This window comes from Panthera uncia, chromosome C2 (assembly GCF_023721935.1).
Source record: "Panthera uncia isolate 11264 chromosome C2, Puncia_PCG_1.0, whole genome shotgun sequence".
Classification (NCBI taxonomy): Eukaryota; Metazoa; Chordata; class Mammalia; order Carnivora; family Felidae; genus Panthera; species Panthera uncia.
The window spans coordinates 45,011,273-45,034,113 of record NC_064810.1 but is presented as its reverse complement, the minus strand read 5'-3'; the positions used below and the strand labels follow the sequence as shown (position 1 = coordinate 45,034,113).

At 38.0% G+C, this 22,841-nt stretch overlaps 1 protein-coding gene across 1 annotated transcript in view; it reads right to left on the bottom strand.

Moving 5' to 3' along the window:
- The window catches only part of CRYBG3 (crystallin beta-gamma domain containing 3), a 129,716-nt gene that overhangs the window by 30,949 nt on the left and 75,926 nt on the right, over positions 1–22,841 (bottom strand). Inside the window, exons 13-16 of the mRNA XM_049628042.1 lie at positions 8,130–8,272; positions 7,892–8,018; positions 6,968–7,000; positions 1,293–1,402 (exon numbers count right to left, since the gene is read on the bottom strand). Coding sequence (XP_049483999.1) covers positions 1,293–1,402; positions 6,968–7,000; positions 7,892–8,018; positions 8,130–8,272 — 413 coding nt within the window. The remainder of the gene's footprint in view (positions 1–1,292; positions 1,403–6,967; positions 7,001–7,891; positions 8,019–8,129; positions 8,273–22,841) is intronic.

Below are 22,841 nucleotides of genomic sequence, written 5' to 3'. Positions count from 1 at the left end.
TAAAGAATGAACAAAGAGATTCTGAGGAGTTATTAGGTAAATACTTGAAACAGATCTACCACTGAACCGCACACTTTAAAATGGCTACAGAGGTAACGTGTATTTTATGAATATTTTATAATTAAAAAATGGAGGAATTATGTTTTAGTCTTGAGAATCACATATAGTTCATTTATATCTGACAAAAATCTAGTATATTGCTGTAGCTCAAAGAACACAAGTTTTATTATTATTTTTTAAAGTTTCTTTATTTGAGAGAGTGGGAGAGGGGCAGAGAGAGAGAATCCCAAGCAGGCTCCTCACTGTCAGTGGGGAGCCTGATGTGGGGCTTGAACTCATGAACTGTGAGAATAGGACCTAAGCCAAAATCAAGAGTCAGATGCTTAACTGACTGAACCACCCAAGTGCCCCTAGATTTAATTTAAATTTATTAAAATTGATTTAATTTAAAAAATCAAAAAGAATTGACTCTCTGCCACTCCCTGCTCACTTGCTCTCTCTCTCTCTCTCTCAAAATAAATTTTAAAAAAGGGAGGAGAGGGTACATGTGTAGCTCAGGTGGTTAAGCATCCAACTCTTGACTTTGGCTCAGGTCATGATCTCATGGTTGGGTTTGTGAGTTTGAACCCTACATGGGGCTCTGTGCTGACTGTGCAGGGCCTGATTGGGATTCTCTCTCTTCCTCTCTTTCTGCCCCTCCCCTGCTCACTTGCGCACGCGCTCTCTCTCTCTCTCTCTCTTTCAAAAAGAAAAAAAAAGAAAGAAAGAAAGAAAAAGAAAGAAAAAGAAAAAACAAAAGAAAAGACTAAAGCAATCCTGGGTCTAATATTAGGTGTGGGATCTTTGGAACACTAACTCTGAAATCAGGAGTACTCATCTGTGAAACAAGGTTGATTTGATAAAGAATTTCAACAAAATATATGTATTTTTTAAATTTAGGAGTACTATATCTAATCTGGACAGAAACAGAAGTTTTTTAAATAGCGTTCTATTATACTATCCAATAAACATACAAACATTCAAAATATTTAGGAAATAGTCTAAGTTATCAGTGAGAAAATGACCACAATGCTCCCAAAAATTGGCTCACTAGCATTTCGTTTCTCTGTATTACACAATGGTTCATAATATAAGCTAGGAAAAATTACTATAGGCTAATTAGCAGTTGACCAATGACTAAAAGAATGTTTTTAATTCACTGTGAATACAAAATAAACAAGTCAAATCCCTGTGAATTTAAAGCAAATTTAGTTATTGAACAACAGTAGAAAGCACTCAACAAGCATACTTACCAACCCCGAAGAACTTTAAAAGAACATGGCCTGAATGAAGTCAAATCAGAGATTTCTTCTGTAAAATCTACACATTCACCCTGGAACCCTGGTTTACTGAATGCTTTGAGCTAGGAGAACAATAACACAACAATTTAATAGGAAACAACTGTTTGACATTATCACAAAAGCAAATGAAAACCTTTTCCTATATTTATTTAAAAAATTCAGCAAAATATAAGACAGAATTTTATCTATTACCAATGAATCGAGGTTAAGGGTGATCTGCTCTTTAAACTCCCATTGTTTGTTTCCTTACCCATTTCCAGCAATGTCACCATTTATTTACTATTTTCATCCATCTTTTGCATCAGATTCTGGGCACAGGGTCCCAGAAAAAAATTCTACCTGTAAGATTAAGTCAGAATCCTTCCTCCACTAAAATGTGGTCCCTATCTATTGTGTCAAACAATCATTATCCCTTGTGGTGAGACGACATGCATAAAATAAGAAGCGATGTAGTGTTAAATACGAAGGCAGTTTCAGCTAGTATGAGGGGTGGTTAGTATTAAGTCTTTTCTCTTCCCAAGTCTTGCTGATCCAGTTAATAAAAGGTTGAAGCATGAAGGCATGTCCCTACGTGGGCCTGAGAACACAGGAGCAGATGGCAGAGAAAATAATGACAACAAGATTCCTGGAAGATTTATGGTGAACAAAGAAAGACATCCATTTTAGCTAAGAGACTTCTGCTTACTGTTAAGAATATCTTAAATGTACAGCTTACTGTTTAATATATAAACACATTTCTACTTCAGTCCTTTTTGTCAAGAAAAATCCATGAAATCTCAAAGTTATTCCCTTCAGTCCAGAAATACAATAATCTGCAACTCTAGTGGCCTTGAATCTATATAATAGGAAAGAAAAAGTTAATGAGCCCTATAAATATTTCAAAATACATGGGAGCCTTGAAATAACACAGCCCACAGGTTCACCCTGCACTGACAGGCCCGCATTGTAGCTAAAAAGGCATCATAATGAGGGCTGGGCAGCATTGTCCTTTTTCCTGCTCACGCTGTATCAAGAACAAGGCTTCTTTGAGCAGTTGATGTTTGCCTCCTTCATCTTCCCAAGAGCCCTCTTAGAGGCTGATGGCCTCTGAGTTCTGTGCAACTATGTCTTGACTGTCTTCTTCTGCTCTGACATCAAAGACTAGCGAAAACCAGGGAGGTGGAGGAACGGATTCCCCTGGACCATCCGTGGCTTGCACAACATAACTTCCTATCATGAAACCAGTCTGCATTTGGAGCATTAAAACACCAGCTACTCCCTGCCTTAAGGAAGTTTCTATCATGATCCTTCTAGTGGATACAGAAGGTAGTAAGAAAAATGAAGTCCAGAACGAGACAGACCTGTGCAACAATTTCTCATGTAATCACAATTTTATGTGTCCGGGGAAACTGCCGGTAATTTCCTTGATAAGAACACACATTTTGGTTAGTTTATACACTACATGTTTTAACTTAAAGGCTTATAAAAACATTAGATTGAGAAGTATACCACAATTTAACTTCCAAAAATGTATAGTAATTTTTTCTATATGCAAGTATTATCTTAATTCATGATAAGAGTTGGAAAAGCCACATGCAAACAGAGGTCACGGCTGTCTTGTTCACTGTGCAAATACCCGGTTTTTATATGGCTGAGCTTAAGATTTATACTTCAGTTTATCACCATGAAGCCATGAAATCCCAGACAAGTGACAGTGCAAGCTAAACATATTTCAGATGGTCTATGTTGTAGCCAACTCTAGTGTTTAATCTGTCTTCATAAGCAGAAGCATTAATTAAAATACACATAGACACACACACTTGCCATCAAGTACCTTTTTGATTCGATGGGTTAGAATATTCTTTGCCCAAACAAAAAGCAGGCTTAATGCCAATCTGAGCTTATTTTATTTTTACTCTCAAAATAAGATGTCATATGGTTCACCCAAAATTTGTCCAGCCCCAGAAAAGTAATGCCTCACTCTGATGACCTTATGAATGTCTCAACAGAACATTCTCATGATAATGTTCTGAAATTGGTCCATACAGAAACCAATTCTGTGATTATTAATTATAATTAAATTGTGGTTTCTACTCTTAGTGAAATTAAATAACAGGACCTTGGTAAAATTAAGTCCTGGGAAAAGCCAGGTGGATAAATCACTATTTTGGTTTCCTTTCCAGATAAATGGAGAATGTACAAAGTAACTCAGATAGGATGCTTAGAATCAAGGCAAAAATATAAACAAGAGATGAGTTTATTTCAAACTAAACCTATGCCATTTAGGTATGGCTCAATCCCTACCAGCCTCCCAAATGGAACTGTATGGATGCAAAAAAAACCAAAAAACCGCATACCACAGTTTTGCAGTGCAAACTGCCTTTTCACACACATTATTATACCTCTTTAGAACTACTCTATCAGACAGAAACTATCACTACTTTATGATGAACTTTTTGCAGAAATATTTTTTATTATGTACTTTTCATTTGTGATATATGTGAATAAACGTAATAGGTCTTTAATATGACAAACTAAGAACTCAAAATTTTAATTATTGACCAAACACATAAGTTGTGCTCAATTTATTTCACACTATCAGAATAATTTTTTCATTGTAACTTCATTTATTCCAATGCTAAAACAATTTTTATGAGAAACTTTCTATCCTACCTAAATAAGACCGTGTGCAGCCTTTTGGACCTCCTTTACACAAACATGCTCATTATTAAACAAAGAACAGTCTTGTTTCTATTTGTTTCTATTCTACTATTACATCACACTGTCTCCTACTGTCCTGTTTTGTACTCCTCACATCAAATGTTTACTACACAATTTTATTTCCCTGATTACTCGTAAAGGGTTTTCTTTACTTAGATAATTAGCTCTTCCTGAGTATTTCTGGTCTTTGGATTCTGTAAAAATGATCTGGTTGTAGCACCATGAAGAAGTGTTTTCCTCTGGTACCCTTGAATCTTACTAGCCTAAAGCTGTTACTTTCCTGTCCCCCATACAGGATAACAGTAACCCCAACTGTTAAAGATGCTGTGATCACTCTAAAATTCAATGTGGCCAAACTATCCAATACAAGAAAATATCTAGAGTTGCTTTTTCTCAGATAGAATCATATATAAAATGGAACAGAGGCTCAAAATTTAAAGAAATCAAAACTTCTACTAATAATATTTGCAAATGCACTTGAAAAAGATTCTAGGAAGAAAAAAAGGTCCTCAGTTGTATCAAAGGGAATAACTGTTTATAATTTCTAGAGAATGGTGCCTGACTATACCTCTTTGAAAGCTAAACTCACTTTTATAAGATTTAATCTAGTGAGATGTCTGATGTTCTGCTAAGATAAAGAGGTGATGAAATTATGAACATAATTCATATTCTGTTTTTATTTGGGGAAAAAAATGAAAAAATTAAATGCCAGCTGGTATTATGAAGAACTATATAATGATGCTGTATATTTTGAGTTGGCAATTAGACTTAGTGATTGATCTTCAGCCATAGGTAAAATAATAATCTTCTGCATTAAAGGAGGTGTTCTGGGTCTCAAATAAAACAGATCTCATAATAATATGGTAACACATCAGAACTAATATATTTATTAGAGGAACATTCATGATGTGTATTTATCTCTGTATACATACATATTCTGGCTTTTCCCTTCTTAGGTTGCTTGAGGTTCCCTTTAAAATCACCAGCACAAAGAAAAAAAAAAATTCTTCGACTTCAACTCTGAGATGTCATTTCCTTATTCCTCAGCGAAAATAACATCTGAAATAGTCAATATGACTATCACAGCTATTTGTGAAGGAGAAAATACTTTCTAGTTACTGAATGGAACCAGAGTGTCAGCCAAGATCCTTTCCCCTAAGTAAAAACAAGCAAAACATTCTGAAAATGTGGTCCAATAGAAATAATAAGAGCTTTGATACTGGGTAAACTAAGGAGGCTTTGTCCTCTTCACGTTACTAAATACTCAGCTATCATATACCTGTCAGAAACACTTATTTCACAAGGCTATGGCTGAGCCATATCCAGAAATATGAAGTGGGGCTCATTTCACTGGGCGTTTTCTGCTGCTTCCTTTCTCTTCAAGTTGGACTGGAAATACTATAAAGAAAATCCTCGGAGCAATCTGCTCCAAACAAGGAAGTCCATAAAAAAGAACAGGAATGTAGGAGGGAAAAACAGCACTTAAAAGAATGTGACTTTTATCTGCACTTAAAAACTTAGAAAATGTGCAGTTTGGAATTATCTCTGTTTAACTCTTTAACTACTCAGGTTGATTCCTGTACAAGTGCTTTAAAAGTCTGCTGTTGGAGTTTTCAAAGATTCAAAATACAAATCTGGCAGGAAGTGCCTCTGAATCAACAACTCAATTATATTCAAAAAGGAAATGTTCCCAATAGGACTTGAACTAATCAGAAAATAAGAAAACCTGAAAACATACTGTTAACAGAAACATGGTTACAACGAAGTTGACTTGAAATACATAAACACTGGCAAGAACATGAAAAACATACACACTCAGAGAAAAAGATTTAGCTTCATCTAAAGCCAGCAAATGTCCAGTATTTAAGCTTAATCACTCAATTGGCTTCTTTTCCCAAATCTGTTATTTAAAGTGAGACAGAGGAAGGAAGCAATGTCTCTTATCCCCTCTCCCTTCTATGGATGTACTGATTATACCACAGGTCTTACTCTGATGTAAAATCCTGAAAATGTGGTTTAAGTGGAGTCAGATACTAAAAAATGCCTATTTTGTTATTTCTAGCTGTGTGAAATGACACTTAAATTCCAAATCTTGGCTTTCTCATCAATAACTGGGATTAATTTTGACCTTACAGAGTTATCACAAGCACAAATTAAGCATAATTTGTAACCTTCAATGGATCATAAACAAACATTAGGCTCCAGAGTATTGTTAAATCCTTCAATCCATGAACACACTAGAAATAAACAAGCAGGGCTGCAACTTTGCTAGCACTTTTAGGAAATATGTGATTTAGGTATTAGAAATACATTTAAATAATAAGCATGCCAAGACAGCCATTTTTCCACATTAAGTTTGCTCCTCCCAACACAGGATAACATACTGTGCTGAATAAGAATGTGACACTGAATGGGGGCACCTAGGTGGTTCAGTTGGTTAAAGCATCAGACTCTAGATTTCGGGTCAGGTCATGATCTCATGGTTTGTGAGATTCAACCCTGTGTCAGGCCCTGTGCTTGCAGTGCCAGGGCCTGCTTGGGATTTCTCTCTCCCTCAATCTCTGCCCTTCCCTCATTTGACCATGTGTACATGCACACTCTCTCAAAATAAATATATAAACTTAAAGAAAAAAATATATGACATTGAAAAATGAACGGGCAATAGGAAAAGAGTGGCAGAGATTCAAAATGACCCCAAAGAGGTCAGAGTTAAAGCTCTATGAGGAGAAACCAAAAGGAAATATGGTAAGTCCAGGCCAATGCAACCAGTAACGAAGAGGGACACTCTTCTGCCTATGGGTACCAAGTATGATATAAACTGTCCTGTCATATAGACATAAGAAATTTATCTGAGGGAAACAAAGAATTGAGATACTGAGACAAAGGGCACAAATGTTTTTAGTAAATAAAAAAATTTTCAAACATACCAAATGGGGAGGCTCATTTATTCCAAGTGGTTCCTGAAACATATATTAAAACATTTTAAAAATTGTAATCGTATAATCTTACTTATCTTTTCGAAAGTTTGAAAATACCATTTGAAAAATGAAAAAAAAAGTAATTTACTAGATTTCTTGAACTAGTTATGACCTTCAAATAACTGAATTATCTTGATTTTAGTACTCATTACTAATTCCTTTTGAGTAATGTAGCTGGGAAAAAATATGTGCCTCAATGTCCATTAAACAGAGTCTGAGCTTCCTGTCATTACCTTTGCCACCACTATTTCATGGGCACCCTTCTTGTTCTGTGTTGTTACACACAGAACACTCTTTCCTAACCACACTCTTTCCTAACTTCATGATTTTGTACATGAGATTATTCCCTCTTTGAGGACTGCTTCTTCTGCCCCACGTCATCGTGTGACTAAACTGCTTTTAACCCTAAAGATATCACTCAACACAACCTCTTCTTGAGAAGAGGCCTGCTGCCCAACTCCCAGGCTCTGAGTGCTCCTTCACAGGTTCCCCCGCACTGCCTACACACCTCACCTCCTCACTCATAACACTATAATCAGTCATCTATATATCAATCTCCTCAATGAGACTGAGAGCCATCAGGGCAATCCTATTCATCTTTTATCTCCAGTGATCAGTAGTGTCTGGCATATGAAGCACCAAATAAATACTGTTAAATGAATGAAGTGATCAAATTACAGGCATCTCATTGATGTGTTGATACCACCTACTATCAGCTCCCTAAAGAATCTAAAGCAATTAATATGCTATTTCGTTTTCTCTGTATATTCACATAACATAATCCAGCAGTTTCACGTTTAAAAAGCCTGTTCTACATGTTCAGCTGTACACTGTTACATGCTCTAGAATTGGTTATGGTCATAGCTGACTCACCAGTTGGATAGGTCGTATGGACATGATTATATTATTTGATCCTCCCCAGTCAAAAAAGCATTTGTATTTTCCTTTCTCTAAAATGTACTGTTCTCCACAAAAGAACTTCTGCTGGTAGGCAACCCATCTAGCAGGAAAAAAAAGAAAAAGAACAGAGATGATACAGAATCGAGCAAACAAACCAACAATTTTAAAACCAAAGAACCTCTCAAAGTTCTCAGAATGGGAGAAAACTTACACGCCACTTTTAACGTGAATGGATCTGGTTTCACTGCCAAAGCCGATTTCTTCCAAGTCAGAAATTTCCTGATTTGTAATGTCAATAAACTTCCCACTTTCTAGGTCAGATTCAAATAGCGTGATAGAGGATTCTATAAAATTCTAAAAAGAGGAAGAAGAAAGTTAAAGAGAGCATAAGGATTTTGTTCTATAAATTGTTGTACCTTTGCACAATTTTCATACTTGGGATTTCACACACATAACTCCAGGAGGAATTTTAAATGTGACTGGAAACAATTTTGATAGTTATTACTTTTAAAGCTTAAAGAAAAAAATAAATACCAATTTACTTTAATCAGGAAATCAACATTGTTATAGAAGTGGAAATTAATCAAGAGTTGGTAAATGGCTGGGACTTACAGGCTATTATATGTTACACCACTTATAAAGGAAACGAAAGTTTCACTTGTGCCTCAAAAGTGAAGCCACAACATGGAGCCAAGAGTAAATACAAAATGTACAGTGTGCATTTTGTGGGAGAGGATTTTATAAGCTTAAATGTAAAAGAAAAAATGAAATTTCCTTGACCAAAGATTAAAAAAGCTAAAATGAGAGGAAAATTTTGAAGTTTTTATAGATAATATATTTACAACAAAAATATCAGAAAAATTTTAAGATCCAAGTTGATAAATCCACGAAGGACACAGACAATTCACAAAAAAGATTGGCATTAAAAACAAATATGCAAAAGTCCAATTTCACCAGTAAAAAATAAGAAATTCAAATTAAAATCCTTAGATACAATTTTCATTTTTTAAAATAAGGAGGTTGTAAAAATCCAGTTTTATCTAGAAACATTCCTGGTAAAAAAATAAATTGGATGGGGGCACCTGGGTGGCTCACTTGGTTACACATCTGACTTTGGCCCTGGTCATAATCTTGTTGTTCTTGAGGTCAAGCCCCACGTTGGGCTCTGTGCTGACAACTCAGAGCCTGGAGCCTGCTTCTGATTCTGTGTCTCCCTCTCTCTGCCCCTTACCTGCTTGTGCTGTTTCTCAAAAAATAAATAAATGTAAAAAATATATATACATATAAATTGGATAGCAATTTTAGAAAATATTTATTTATTTATTTATTTATTTATGGAGCCTCTGGCACTTAATACTAAAAGAAACTATTTTCTGTAATATTTTTATTAATTTATATATATAATTTATTGTCAAATTGGTTTCAATACAACACCCAGTGCTCATCCCAACAGGTGCCCTACTCAATGCCCATCACCCACTTTCCCGTCTCCCCCCCCCCCCCCCCCCGTCAACCCTCAGTTTGCTCTCAGTATTCAAGTGTCTCTTATCATTTGCCTCCTTCCCTCTGTAACTTCTTTTTTTTCCCCCTCTTCCCTTCCCCCCCGCCCTCTATTAAGTTTCTCAGGATCTACATAAGAGTGAAACAAATGGTATTTGTCTTTCTCTGCCTGACTTATTTCACTTAGCATAATACTCTCCACTTCCAACCACATTGCTACAAAAAGCCAGATTTCATTCTTTCTCATTGCCAAGTAGTATTCCATTGTATATATAAACCACATCTTCTTTATCCATTCATCAGTTGATGGACATTTAGTCTCTTTCCATAATTTGGCTATTGTTGAAAGTGCTGCTATAAACATTGGGGTGCAAGTGCCCCTATGCATCAGCACTCCTGTATCCCTTGGGTAAATTCCTAGCAGTGCTATTGCTGGGTCATAGGGTATTTCTATTTTTAATTTTTTGAGGAACCTCCACACCGTTTTCCAGAGTAGCTGCACCAGTTTACATTCCCACCAACAGTGCAAGAGGGTTCCCATTTCTCCATGTCCTCACCAGCATCTATAGTCTCCTGATTTGTTCATTTTAGCCACTCTGACTGGTGTGAGGTGGTATCTGAGTGTGGTTTTGATTTATATTTCCCTCATGAGGAGTGATGTTGGGCTTCTTTTCAATGTGCCTGTTGGCCATCTGGATGTCTTCTTTAGAGAAGTGTCTATTCATGTTTTCTGCCCATTTCTTTACTGGATGATTTGTTTTTCGGGTGTGGAGTTTGGTAAGCTCTTCATAGATTTTGGATACTAGCCCTTTGTCCAATATGTCATTTGCAAATATCTTTTCCCATTCTGTTGGTCGCCTTTTAGTTTTGTTGATTGTTTCCTTTGCTGTGCAGAAGCTTTTTATCTTGATGAGGTCCCAAGAGTTCATCTTTGCTTTTAATTCCCTTGCCTTTGGAGATGTGTCGAGTAAGAAATCGCTGCAGCTGAGGTCAGAGAGGTTTTTTCCTGCTTTCTCCTCTAGGGTTTTGATGGTTTCCTGTCTCACATTCAGGTCCTTTATCCATTTTGAGTTTATTTTTGCGAATGGTGTGAGAAAGTGGTCTAGTTTCAACCTTCTGCATGTTGCTGTCCAGTTCTCCCAGCAACATTTGTTGAAGAGACTGTCTTTTTTCCATTGGATATTCTTTCCTGCTTTGTCAAAGATTAGTTGGCCATACGTTTGTGGGTCTAGTTCTGGGGTTTCTATTCTATTCCATTGGTCTATGTGTTTGTTTTTGTGCCAATACCATGCTGTCTTGATTATTACAGCTTTCTAGTAGAAGCTAAAGTGTGGGGTTGTGATGCCTCCCGCTTTGGTCTTCTTCTTCAATATTACTTTGGCTATTCGGGGTCTTTTGTGGTTCCATATAAATTTTAGGATTGCTTGTTCTAGCTTCGAGAAGAAAGCTGGTGCAATTTTGATTGGGATTGCATTAAATGTGTAGATTGCTTTGGGAAGTATTAACATTTTAACAATACTTATCCTTCCAATCCATGAGCACGGAATGTTTTTCCATTTCTTTGTATCTTTTTCAATTTCCTTCATAAGCTTTCTATAGTTTTTAGCATACAGATCTTTTACATCTTTGGTTAGGTTTATTCCGAGATATTTTATGATCCTTGGTGCAATTGTGAATGGGATCAGTTCCTTTATTTGTCTTTCTGTTGCTTCATTATTAGTTTATAAGAATGCAACTGATTTCTGTACATTAATTTTGTATCCTGCGATTTTATTGAATTCATGTATCAGCTCTAGCAGACTTTTGGGGGAGTCTGTCGGGTTTTCCATGTATAGTATCATGTCATCTGCAAAAAGGGAAAGCTTGACTTCATCTTTGCCAATTTTGATGCCTTTGATTTCTTTTTGTTGTCTGATTGCTGAAGTTAGAACTTCCAACACTATGTTAAACAACAGCGGTGAGAGTGGACATCCCTGTCATGTTCCTGACCTCAGGGGGAAAGCTCTCAGTTTTTGCCCACTGAGGATGATATTAGCTGTGGGCTTTTCATAAATGGCTTTTATGATGTTTCAGTATGTTCCTTCTATCTTGACTCTCTCGAGGGTCTTTATTAAGAAAGGATGCTGTATTTTGTCAAATGCTTTCTGCATCAATTGACAGGATCATATGGTTCTTATCTTTTATTAATGTGATGTATCACATTGATTGATTTGCCAATGTTGAACCAGCCCTGCAGCCCAGGAATGAATCCCACTTGATCATGGTAAATAATTCTTTTTATATCCTATTGAATTCAATATGCTAGTATCTTATTGAAAATTTTTGCATCCACATTCATCAGGGATATTGGCCTGTAGTGCTCTTTTATTGCTGGGTCTCTGTCTGGTTTGCGAATCAAAGTAATGCTAGCTTCATAGAATGAGTCTGGAAGTTTTCCTTCCCTTTCTATGTTTTGGAACAGCTTGAGAAGGATAGGCATTATCTCTGCTTTAAATGTCTGGTAGTATTCCCCAGGGAAGCCATCTAGTCCTGGACTCTTATTTGTTAGGAGATTTTTGATAACTGATTCAATTTCTCGCTGGTTATGGGTATGTTCAAGTTTTCTATTTCTTCCTGTTTGAGTTTTGGAAGTGTGTGGGTGTTTAGGAATTTGTCCATCTCTTTCAGGTTGTCCAGTCTGTTGGCATATAATTTTTCATAGTATTCCCTGATAATTGCTTGTATTTCTGATGGATTGGTTGTAATAACTCCATTTTCATTCATGATTTTATCTACTTGGGTCCTCTCCCTTTTGAGAAGCCTGGCTAGAGGTTTATCAATTTTATTTTTTCAAGAATCCAACTGTTGATTTCACTTATCTGCTCTGTTTTTTTAGATTCTATATTATTTCTGCTGTGATCTTTATTATTTCTCTTCTTCTGGTGGGTTTGGGGTGTCTTTGCTGTTCCGCTTCTAGTTCCTTTAGGTGTGCTGTTAGATTTTGTATTTGGGATTTTTCTTGTTTCTTGAGATAGGCCTGGATTGCAGTGTATTTTCCTCTCAGAACTGCCTTCTCTGCATCCCAAAGCATTTGGACTTTTGTATTTTCATTCAAGTCCATCTGATCCAATGTATCATTTGGGGCCCTTGTTTCTTTATTGATTCTCTGTCTAGATGATCTATCCATTGCTGTAAGTGGAGTATTAAAGTCCCCTGCAATTGCCACATTCTTATCAATAAGGTTGCTTATGTTTGTGATTGTTTTATATATTTGATGGTACCGAATTCGGTGCATAGACATTTATAACTGTTAGCTTTTCCTGACGGATAGACCCCATAAGTTTTATATAATGCCCTTCTTCATCTCTTGTTACAGCCTTTAAATTAATGTCTAGCTTGTCTGATATAAGTATGGTTACTCCAGCTTTCTTTTAACTTCTAGTAGCATGATAGATAGTTCTCCACCCCCTCACTTTCAATCTGAAGGTGTCCTCAGGTCTAAAATGAGTCTCTTGTAGACAGAAAATAGATGCGTCTTGTTTTTTATACATTCTGATACCCTATGTCTTTTGGTTGGAGCATTTAGTCCATTTACATTCAGTGTTATTATTGAAAGATATGGGTTTAGAGTCATTGTGATTAGGTTTCATGCTTGTAGTGGTGTCTCTGGTACTTTGTGGTCCTTGCAACATTTCACTCACAGAATCTCCCTTAGGATCTCTTGTAGGGCTAGTCTAGTGGTGATGAATTCCTTCAGTTTTTGTTTGTTTGGGAAAACCTTTATCTGTCCTTCTATTCTGTCCTTCTATTCTGAATGACAGACTTGCTGGGTAAAGGATTCATGACTACCGTCATGTGTCTACCTTTGTATGTTAAGGCCCTTTTATCCCTAGCTGCTTTCAGAATTCTCTCTTTATCCTTGTATTTTGCCAGTTTCACTATGATATATCGTGCAGAAGATCGATTCAAGTTACGTCTGAAGGGAGTTCTTTGTACCTCTTGGATTTCAATGCCTGTTTCCTTTCCCAGATCAGTGAAGTTCTCAGCTATGATTTGTTCAAGTATACCTTCAGCCCCCTTCTCTCTTTCTACTTCTGGAATTCCTATGATATGGATATTGTTCCATTTGATTGCATCACTTAGTTCTCTCGAATTCTAATTCTCCCCTCATACTCCTGGATTTTTTAATCTTTTTCTCAGCTTCCTCTTTTTCCATAATTTTATCTTTTACTTCACCTATTCTCCCCTCTGCCTCTTCAATCCATGCTGTGGCCGCTTCCATTTTATTTTCCATCTCATTTATAACATTTTTTAATTCATCATGACTATTTTTTAGTCCCTTGATCTCTGTAGCAATAGATTCTCTGCTGTCTGTATGTTTTCAACACAGCAATTAATTTTATGACTATTATTCTAAATTCTTGTTCAGTTATATTGGTTAAATAGGTTTTGATCAATTCGTTAGCTGTTGCTACTTCTTGGGATTTGTTTTGAGGAGAATTCTTGCGTTTCATCATTTTGGCTAGTTTTCTGTCCCTTATGCATTTTAAAAGCTTGTTGTGGTCTTTGCACCTGCGAGCACTGCTATATTAAAAGAGGGTCATACACTGTCCAGGGCCTGTCCCTTCAGGAGTTGTTTTTTCGGAGATTGTTACTTGCTCTCTGTTGTTGTGTTTGGTTATTTTATTACCCTACTCGTAGTGATATTTTCGATCCTCCACTAGGTGTGCTTTGATTTGTTCCTTGGAGTAGCCCTATCTTCTTTCAAGCTTCCCCATTTTCTTTCTACTAGATTCAGTCTCTTTTCCTCCCAGGCTCTGGTGTTCATAGTCTTTTAGTTTCTGCACTTCTTTGTTGGCAAGTCACGGGAAGTACGGATCCTCCTACTTCTCTGCCATGTTGGCCGAGACCCTAAAAACCTTGGTGAAGTAAACCACGATGTAATGATGGCGTGACCGGAAGTTGAAAATAATTTACAAATACATTTTAAAGGGTGATATTGTTTAACTCTCTCATATTTTTGGTAAAATTCTTTTTTTTAGCTAGAAAAAGTTTCTTAAAACTAAATGATGGGAATTTATATTCAAAGATGAATTTTTTTTTGTAATACCAAAAAGTTGTAAATAGTGCAAATACCCAAACGACGCATAAGCATAAATCTTTATACATCTACCTACCACCTGATGGAATATACTTACTACTGGCCAAGAGCTTTATGTGTTTTATTTCCAAAAGAGCTACCACATGAGATTATATTACCATCATTCTCATTTTCCAGCTAAGGAAGGGGAGTAATTTGCTTGAAGTAACACAGCTACTGAGGGGCAGACTGAATTTAAGTCAAAATCTATTTATCTACTTACCTTAATCACTGTCAGGATGAAAGAATACGACAAAACCTCTCCCTTATAAAACTGGTAAGACGATAAGCATGCAAACCCCCCCCCCCAACTTTTCATAAAAGAACACTAGTAGGAAAAAAACTCAAGTGTGGTTGGGTCCAGAGAAATTGGATAATTTTAACCTATCTTTTTTACAAAACTTTGTAACAGATATACTTTTTAATTGGAAAATACAGAATACATTATTTTTTAATTTTTTTAATGTTTATTATTTTTGGGAAAGAGGGAGACAGTGTGCGCAGGGAAGTGCAGAGAGAGAGGAAGACACAGAATCTGAAGCAGGCTCCAGGCTCTGAGCTGTCAGTACAGAGCCTGACATAGGGCTCGAACTCACAAACCATGAGATCATGACCTGAGCCGAAGTCAGACGCTTAACTGACTGAGCCACCCAAGAACCCCAGAATACATTATTTTTAAAAAGAACTGTGGAAGGGTCCCCTTCCAAAGAAAGAAGAGAAAAAAAAAAAAAACACCTCAAGGGAACCTTGTTATTTGTATACTTGACAACCTCCATCCCCACCCTGTAACATAAGACCACTTAATCAGAGTAAGTTTGTGTGTTACCATATATGGGAGACAAAGAAATAAAAAATATATAAGAACCTGTGCCATATGGCATTTGGGGCTCAGTTCTTTGGGTACAAACCCAACTGAGCAGTGCCAGCAGGAATAAAGTTGCTTCCTGAAAAGAAAAGCCTCGGTTTCATGACTCTCTGTGCAAGAATCCTGCTACATCACTTGGGGGCTCGTCCAGGATTCAGAGTCAGTGAGTTGCCACCTCCTTTGCCACTGGGAATGCGAACCATCGGGGCACCAGGAGAGGCTGGCGCCAGCAGAGGAAGGAGACTAGCCCTCCTGGTGTGCTGGGGAGAGGACCCTGTGTGCGCTAATGGAACCCATGAGGCTCAGGAACCAGCTAAGGGAGCACCCGTCAGACTGGTAAAAACTCGGGTTCGTTTTGGTAGACTTGCAAGAGTTAGAAGGGGAACCTGATCACCTCCCAGAGTCGCACTAGTAATTCCACAAGGGACAAGGAACAAAGCTGCAACTCTAAGGCACTGGGCGCTGGGTGGCAGGTTGGAGTTGCCATGTGACTGTGTTTGGGGACTTTTCTCTATTTCCTGGATCAATGACTATGATAATTAGAGCCAAGTGTCTCTGGTTATTCTATATCAGAACAGGGACTTTAAGGAATATTCCCAAGCAGCTGCCAAAACTCCTTTTGTTTCAGGGAAATTCCTTGCCTTCTCTGGACTGACATTTACTGCCTAAGTCCACTGGTGGAAAACAAAACAAAAGAAACTGGTGCCTGCTCCTTTGTCCAAGCTGACAAGATTTAAAACTGCGAATTCTCTTTCTCTGCCTTCCGCTGGCACCTTGTCTCTTCTGCGTTTCCTCCACCCCCCCCCTCCTGTTTCTACACTACTTGGGGGGTGGCCTGCATAAGTGGCTCCTCAATGCCTTTGGCACCATCAGCTCCTCCTCCCACCCAAATGTCCAGGATCAAAGAATTCCACATCAGATTTCCCCACCAATGTTCCAGGTAAAGATTAACCATGGGGAAGGGAACAAATTGCGTTTCACGAACCCAAGTAAAACGTATTCAGTGTTTAAGCTAATTTAAGTTTGTTAGTTTAAGACAGTGTTTATCAACATTAAACGCGCGCGCGCGCACACACACACACACACAGAAGCAAACTTTTATTCAACCTAGATTTGCTGAAGGTCAAATAGGTTCATGTTATCTCTGTTCTAATTTGCTAACAAAAGGATGACTTAAAGTGACAGTTAATTTTGTCTGTCTCAAAGTTTTCATGGGTAATCCTTAAGATAGCTTTCAAAGTCTTTGGTAACCTAAAATGTTAAAGTTTTGCTCGCATGATAAATTGAGATTTAATTCATTAGATATCTAACAAGAGATTAAAGCCCTATTTATTAGATGTAGGTTTGTGCTTCTCACTTGTTGCAAAAAACTAAGGGTATTTGGAATTGTTAAAAAAAAAAACATGCTTTGTGCTTAATGTATTCATAAGTTTGCCATCTAAAAAAAATTCTGATGTAACAGAGTTCGTAATTGGTTACTACTTAGTTTTCACTGGAGACTAAGGTTTCTAAGAGTTAAAATTCTGCTACATGTAGTTAAAACTGATAAAAATTAGAAAAGCAACTCTGTATCTAGATAAGTAGGAAATATAAAAAAATATATAAGAAATGGAAATATATATTTTTTTGAAGGTAAAAGAAAGTAATTTTGTCCTAAACGAGACTGGTTATTTGGAGAGAAATGGCTTGGGACAAAATCTAAATGCAAAGAAAAGTTGTAGAAGGTTTGTGAAGAAAAATCTTTAAAAAGACATTTAATGTGTGGTCAGGAAGGACCAAGGTTAAAATAATTGGATTTTAAAGTACACGGGGTTAAGATTAAAATTCCTCCTCGTTTGATCCAAAGGCTGGGAAAATGATGGCAATACTCTGGTGTCAGCCTCCAAATCCTCCACATTTGTGTTATTCCTGTTCAGCAGAGGAATGGATGCCTTTGCCATGTGAGGGATGGATGATAAATGAAGGGCTTTTACTAAGATACATGGGAGCCATTTTACTAAACTTAGCCCGTTGTATGCCAAAAATGGATATCCACATGGCTGAAACATTTATGTGGGCATTGTTGAGAAAGGCAGGGAAATAGACCTTGACTTTGGCTCTTTAACCCCCTCCCTCAATGGCCAATGATTGATATGTAAGTTACTGCTGGGCCAAAATAAAATTAGTGCATCCTACAACAACCAAGAAAATATTGCTTGGTCACAGTCCATACCTCCAACATACCCCCAAGGTCCTACAGGCAGGAAATGGAGGGGTCAAAACAACAAAACAAAACAAAACAAAACAAAAAACAGGAAAGACCAGGCCAGCTCTCAGAGGTAGAGTCAAGCCTGGTTAAGAATGACTACTCCCAGCAACTCAGAGACTGACAGGGCTTTTGGCTGCCAATCGCATAGCCAGCCGAAACAAGGGGCCAGGAGGTGAGGTTTCTCCAGGCAGGCTATAGGAAATTGAGATAAGGGACAACTTTCTTCCTTTTTCCTATAAATGGGTAATTCCCCATCCAAGGCCATTACTCCATTGGAATGCATTATGATTCATTTCTTTGCATAAAGGCTTGGCTCCCATACAAATTGGAAGAGGGAACCTGGCCCCCAGAGGAACATATCAATAACAATACTACCCTACAAAAGGAGGTGTTTTGCAAATGTGAAGGAAATGGGGAGAATACCCCTATGTTCATTGTTTTTGGGCCTTAAAAAAATTAAGATATAATAATTTTGTTAAGTCAGACTCTTAATGAGACAGATGTTTAAAAAAAATTAAGGAAATATAAGATTTAACCCTTAAATTAAGCTAAATTAGCCACTATCTTACAAACACAAAATGAGAGCTCAACGGCCTTCCTGGAGAGGTTGAGGGAGGCTCTCATTAAATATACGGCTATCTCCCCTGACACCCCTAAGGCTGAGATAATTTTAAAGAACAAATTTGTCACTCAGTCAGCCCTAAATATTCAGAGAAAAATGCAAAAATTGGCTGTTGGCCTTGAAGGGACTCTGGAGGAGCTCTTATAAGCTGCCAATTGGGTATTACAAACAAAACAGAAAAGGAAGCTTAAAAAAAAAAAATCTGAGGCCTTAATTGTGGCCTTGCGTACTATGTCAGACCAGACTTCCTGAGGTCCTGGCACCAAGTGCCATTTATATGGCCATTCAGAGCACGAAAAGGAGAACGTCCTCAGAGGGGACAACCAAAATGAACACCCCATTAGCCATGCCCTATGTGGAGACAATCACTGGAGATCTGAACACCCCTCAGGGACCTCTATCTGTGAGGGTTCAGATAACCAACGTCCCTGGAAGGGACTAACCGGGGCCTGGGGCTCTTCACGGTGGCTCCCCTAAACCAACTGTTTATCAGAAACCCAGAACCTCAGGTAACTCTAAATATGGAAGAAAAACTGATTTTCTGCTTAACACCAGAGCTACCCTTTCTGTCCTCCTTTCCACTCCAGGCCAACTATCCAAACACAGCACGAGAGGCATCTTTGAAAAACTAAATTTTTCTCTCAGACCCTGGGATGTATATGAGGAAACCTACTTTTTTCTCATTCTTTACGGCTAATGCCAGAGAGCCTTATTCCTTTGCTAGAAAGGAACATTGTAACTAAATTAGACACTATGGTGCTACTAACTCCAGGACAGATAAACAATTATGTGTTTTTGGAAATTACTGGATATTATATGTGTTTTGGAAATTACTGGATATTAAAGTGTTCAGGAAAATAGTTTGCTGCTAAATCAATTATTAAAGGAGACTCAATCACACCTACTCTCTACAAAAAATAAATAAATAAACTGGGGTCTGACTCCTAAACACTGTCTCTAGCCCTTGGAATGGTTACAAACAAGCAGGGCAATTACTATTACCAAGCTCACAGAGCTAAAAGATGATTAAAACACAGCATCAGGACTTCTATTTAGGGAGGGAAAAAACTTATCAAATGGCCCAAAGATGTTTACTAGAAAAAATTTGTCAAGGACAGTTCTCCAAGTAGTATCAGGCTGTGAAGTGCGTCTTAGAAACAATCCTTTCAACCACAAACTTGCTTTCCCAGACAGTCAAGGAACTGGAGACTATCCAGGAAAGATTAACAATTAGGTCTCACTCAGATGCCAAGGTCAAAAAAAAAAAAATCCACCGTCTGTTTGAATGGGTTAATACTTTTACTTGGGTAGAGGCCTTCTCCTACAAGACAAAAAAGGCACAAAAAGTAATAAAAATTCTGCTTCATAAAATAATACCCAGGTTTGGCTTATCTAAATATTTACAAATTAATAATGGTAAATGGCTGCCTTGACTCTTTCTCTAATAGAACTCCTGGCTCTTAAAAAAGTTTTACACATCAAAATAAAGCAGACTGTCTGCTTATACTCAGCAAAACTCTAACACCTCACAAGGATTACATGCCAAACTCTTAAAAATAGAGCCACCATTGATTACTTACTGCTCCTGCTTCTCCATCACTTGGGTTATGAGAGATTCCCTGACATATGTTGTTTACAAAGTCAGGGTCTCTCCTAGATTATTTGACAGGTTTGGAAACTATAGACATTATCTTAAGATGCCATCTTATTGGTCAATATAATCTTTACTTTGTGTTTTTCTCTTTATGTCTACTAACGTTTATGCCACCTCATACCTGCCAGCCTTCCTGTAAAACCATACTGTGGGCCATTCGACCAACCCTTAGGAAGACTAACTGCTGTACCCCTATGCTGTCCCTTAGCTTGAAGAAGCCAGAATGGTCATCGTCCCTGTTCCCTAACAGTAGTTACAGGCCCTATGCCAGGGGAGAAATAAATAGGGAAAGGGTTAACATTAGGCAGGGAGAGATAAGGGACCTTCAGGGAAAGACTGCAGCTGCAAGTGGGAGACTAAAAAAGCAGATGGGGTTCTCCCCTTATAAAATCCTTTATGGACACCCTGTCCCCATTATCAAGGGCACAAGCAGGGGATCTAAATGAGATAGACAATCTAATCCTAAAACAACAGATACGGGCCCTTGGCTTTACCCTAACCACCTTTCACCACTGGGTCAGGGAACGATTACCTGTGAATCTGCCTACAGATGCTCACCCCTTTAAACCAGGAAATGCAATATGGATAAAGTAGTAAAATGTCCAACCCCTAAAGCCCCTCTGGAGGGGACCATTCACTGTCATTTTGTCCACCCCTACTACAGTAAAGGTAGCCAAAGTGGGTACCTGGATTCACCACAGCAGAGTGAAGCTGGCATCTTGAAACTGGGAATGCGTTCCTGATCTATCAATGCTGTGCAAGCTGACCATATGGAAGAAGCAATATGCAACTCCAGAGGCTCCAAGAAACTGCAGCCCTGCTTTAGTCACTCCAGAAGCTGACTAATCCATGCATGGCAGAAGCTTGAGGAATCGATGTCCTTAAGTCCAAAAGACTGTCCTTATTTTCTATATGTTTCCTTACTGTGATGCACTATCATACCTTGTTTCCCACTACCATTGTGGTTCCTGCTCTACTCCTTTCCATAGGTTGGCAGAGGCTGCCTCGGCTGGCTAAAAATGTGATGAGAGGTTTTTGTTAACACTCACCTTCCTTTTGGGAATAGAACACTTCGCTGGTACCTACATGGGGAAACAATGGCCTTAAGAGACTAAAAATTAGATCCCCACAAACCTTATAGTAAAACAAAATACCCCAGTCCTACTATTGGGGTTTGGCTTCTTAAAAGCTCAGTTACTGGGAAAAAAACTGTCTTGCCTAGTGGAGAAAAGTTCATTGTCGTCTGTTAAAAATTTAGCACGCCTATGCCAAAGATTTTATAACTCAACTGTCCGAAAAACCCAATGGTGAGGGACCTCAGGTCACCTTGAGCCAGATTGTCTAACTTCTCCCATCTCTGAGAGGCCTGAGACAATGTCAACACAGGCATCAAAGGCGAGTCCCAGGTGGACTATGCTAGATATGTGCAAAGACAGCCTATATACTACTTCCCTCAATCTGGTCAGGGTCATATGTGCTGGAAACTACTCATCCATCTTTCTTCCTGCTCCCACTTGCTAGAGAGAAGTATTTGGGATTCCAAGTATATGGGGACAGGGAGACTCAAAGAAAGCAGTGTGCCTTACAAATTAATACTCAAAAAGATAATAAATGGCCTCTGGAGCATATAATCCAATATCATGGCCCTGCCATCTGGGCAGAGGATGGGTATTGCGGCTACTACACTCCCATTTACATGCTAAACCGCATAATTAGACTGCAAGCAGTTGTAAAAATTGTAACAATGAAACTGCCAGAGCTCTTAACTTACTAGTCAAGCAACAAACCAAAATGTGCAATGCCATCTATCAAAATTGCTTGGCCTTAGATTACATGCTTGCTTCTGAGCGAGGTGTTTATGGAAAATTTAACTTGAGCAACTGCTGCCTACAGATAGGTAATGAGAGGAAAGTCCAAGAAGAGATCACGGATCAAATGAAAAAGGTTTCTCGTGTCCCAGTCCAGACCTCGAACGACTGAAACCCTGGGGAGTTATTTGGAGGATGATTTTCAACTCTCAGGGGATTCAAAATCCTCATGGAAATTATCCTCCTAATTTTAGGAGGCTGCTTAATGTAACCTTGCTTAGCTCCCCTGGATGTAGTCTGCCTCCAATCTCATTGAGGCCATAATTTAAAAAAAAAAAAAAAAAAAAAAAAAAAAGCCACTCATGTAATGATGTTATAAAAAATTTAACCTCTAAACCAAGATGATGCTCTTTGACCCTAAATAGAGGGGTCTGAGCATCAGAGGGGGTAATGTGGTAGGGTCCCCTCCCTAAGGATAAAACAAACAAAAAAAAAAACCTCAAGGAAATCTTGCTATTAGTGCACTTGACAACATCCCTCGCGACCTTGTAACATGAGACCACTTAATCAGACTACATGTTTGTGTGTTACCATATATGGGAGACAAACAAGTAAAAAATACATTAAAAACTATGCCACGTGGCATTTGGGGCTCAGTTCTTTGAGGACGAGCCCAACTGAGGGGTGCCGGCAGGAATAAAGTTGCTTCCTGGAAAGAGAAGTCTCAGTATCACGACTCTCTGTGTGCGACATTACTGCTAGAGAACCAAACTCTCTTCCTCTGTCCCTACTATTTCGTTGTTTGTAGATTAGTCTTAGACCTATGGAAAATGTTAGCAACTTCTGTAAGTCTAAACAATATCCATTTTCTCCTGCTTTTAATACGTTATAAATCTAATCTAAGAATAGATTTCGAGGATAAACATTCACCTTACATGAACAAGCAAAACAGCGTCAAAAACAACCAAAGCATCTATCAGAAGAAAATACATTAAAAAAACCTCTCATTTACTACTTACTTCTCAACTTCCAAGGAATTAAAAACTTCATATCAATGGATCAAATTTCATTTGAGACTTCAGGATAAAAGAGAAAGGCTTTTTACCT